The 2,702-nt window shown below is 36.6% G+C and overlaps 1 protein-coding gene across 2 annotated transcripts in view; it reads left to right on the top strand.

The window, feature by feature from the left end:
* FBXL3 (F-box and leucine rich repeat protein 3) overlaps positions 1-2,702 on the top strand; it is a 22,641-nt gene that overhangs the window by 7,203 nt on the left and 12,736 nt on the right. For both annotated transcript variants that reach the window (XM_032402827.1, XM_032402826.1), the window contains exon 3: positions 1,670-1,792. In XM_032402827.1, coding sequence (XP_032258718.1) covers positions 1,670-1,792 — 123 coding nt within the window. The remainder of the gene's footprint in view (positions 1-1,669; positions 1,793-2,702) is intronic.

Consider the following 2,702-nt stretch of genomic DNA (forward strand, 5'->3'; position numbering starts at 1 on the left):
ACCCCCACCACTCCAGCAACCCTCAGTTTGTTTCCTGAGATTAAGAATTCCTCATATCAGTGAGGTCATATGATACATGTCTTTCTCTGATTGACTTATTTCACTCAGCATAATACCCTCCAGTTCTATCCACGTCATTGCAAATGGCAAGATTTCATTCCTTTTGATAGCTGCATAATATTCCATTGAATATATACACCACATCTTTTTTATCCATTCATCTGTCGATGGACATCTTGGCTCTTTCCATAGTTTGGCTCTTGTGGACATTGCTGCTATAAACATTGGGGTGCATGTACCCCTTCAGATCCCTACATTTGTGTCTTTGGGGTAAATACCCAGTAGTGCAATTGCTAGATCGTACAGTAGCTCTATTTTCAACTTTTTGAGGAACCTCCATACTGTTTTCCAGAGTGGCTGCACCAGCTTGCATTCCCACCAACAGTGTAGGAGGGTTCCCCTTTCTCCACATCCCCGCCAACATGTCGTTTCCTGACTTGTTAATTTCACCTCAAACCAGTCAGAATGGCTAAGTTTAAACATTTTTATTAGGGATTGTTTATTTTCCTGAGATATAATTTCTGATTTACCAAAAGAACCATACTGTTAAGATTCTCCTGAGCTCTCCTGATTATATTTGTGTTCAGTTTATCACTAACTAGGCTAGACAGGCTCGTAGTCAATTATGAGTATAGAACAGTGGTTCTCAAACTTTATGTGCATCATGATCACCTGGAGTGCTTGTTGAGACAAAGATTGCTGGGTCCCACCCCCAGAGTTTCTGATTGAGATGATCTGGGTTGAGCATGAGAATTTGCACTTCTAACTGGTTCCCAGGTGATGTTGATGCTGCTGGTCTAGGGAGCACACATTGGAACCACTTGTGTAGAAATACTTAGCCAATGAAAAGTATTATAAACAGTTCTGAAATAGTCCATCAGTTTTACAACCAGCTCTTGAGAACATTTTTGGGTTAAGGTAGTGTACATCAATCTGGAAATGAAAGTAATATTATTTTTAACTATTCTCTCTTAAGATGTTTTTTAGCCCAGGGAACAATTTCCTGTTTGATAGAAGGAGCTCCTTCTCATATCCTACAGTTTTTGTCCATATTACTCTTCCTCCAGGAAATGTTTATGTGTGGGAGCAGCTGCTTCTCATTTGGTTCAGATTTTCATGCTTCACTGGTCAGATGTCCTCATTTTATTTCACATTCATCTTTCCATTAATATTAATGATGAATCCCAGGTTGTGATTAATTTGAACCTTTTGACTAAATACTTTATCATGCCTTGAAACATGTGTACCATAGACACTGTATTTGCATGTAGAATCAGATCCACTACCAAATATATAATTATTTTTCAGAGGTTATAAATTCATGTGTTCCATTAGGTTATATATCATATGGTCAGTTTGGAATAAATCAACTTAAAAACCAAGTCCTTTCAACATTAAGTATATATTGTATCATAACAAAATTTAAGTCTTGACAATTGCACTTAAAATTTTTCAGGGAGACATTGTATGTGAGGGTGTATGATTGAAAGAATAAATATTAATTCTTTGTAATGTAATAAACTAATAACTGTTTCTTGCTTTTGTAAAATTAAGATTACACAGAGAAATGTAAATATATGCGTGGCTAAATGATGTGTTCTTTTTTAAGGTGGACAGCAGCAAAGAATCAGCTGAAGCAGCTTGCGATATATTATCGCAACTGGTAAATTGCTCTTTAAAAACACTTGGACTTATTTCAACGGCTCGGCCAAGCTTTATGGATTTACCAAAGGTATTTGCTGGTTTTGTTATTGGCAGTTACTGAGAAATCAAATGAAGCCCTGCCCATTTCTTGTAGTGACAATGAGAGTGTAAGAAAAATAGTATACTCAGTGGAAAACTGGTTACTATTTAGATGGTTAGGCAGTAGGATTTTTAAAAAAGCTTTTCCTTTTTCTGATTACCTTGTGCTTCTTGATGGGAAAAGTTTGAATGAATTTGCAGAGGGTTCAGCAGGACATACTAAAAGAGACTAAGTAAAACTGAGAAACAAGCATATTAGAAAAAAGACATATAGCAGCCCCTTTTTGGACTTTCAGAGCAGATTGGTGAAATTATAATCAAAGAAAAGTAGACAATGCCAGTAGTGAGAACAGGTATAGCTTATAAAATCTTCTGGTAAATGTGTGAAGATTTATTCTTGAGCAAAAATTAGTGCAGCTTGGATTAATGCATAGATTTTATTTAAAGAAAACTTTTTTTTTTTGGTGAAGAGTGAACTATTTATATTCATTATATATATGTTCTAACATAATCCTGCATGTAATTATATGGTGTCTCTAATAACTAGTCTCAAAGTAGAAAAATAAGTGTACATTTTTAAAGATTTATTTAGTTTATTTTTTTATTTTTATTTATATTTTTTAAAGATTTTATTGGAGGGGCGCCTGGGTGGCTCAGATGGTTAAGCGTCTGCCTTCGGCTCAGGTCATGATTCCAGCGTCCTGGGATCGAGCCCCGCATCGGGCTCCCTGCTCAGCGGGGAGCCTGCTTCTCCCTCTCCCTCTGCCTCTCTCCCTGCTCATGCTCTCTCTCTCTCTCTCTCTCTGTATCTCTGTGTCTCAAATGAATAAATAAAAAAAAATAAATAAAGATTTTATTTGACACAGAGAGAGAGAGAGCACAAGCAGAGGGAGCAGCAG

The sequence above is a fragment of the Phoca vitulina genome, unplaced genomic scaffold, assembly GCF_004348235.1.
Source record: "Phoca vitulina isolate PV1807 unplaced genomic scaffold, GSC_HSeal_1.0 scaffold5, whole genome shotgun sequence".
Lineage (NCBI taxonomy): Eukaryota > Metazoa > Chordata > Mammalia > Carnivora > Phocidae > Phoca > Phoca vitulina.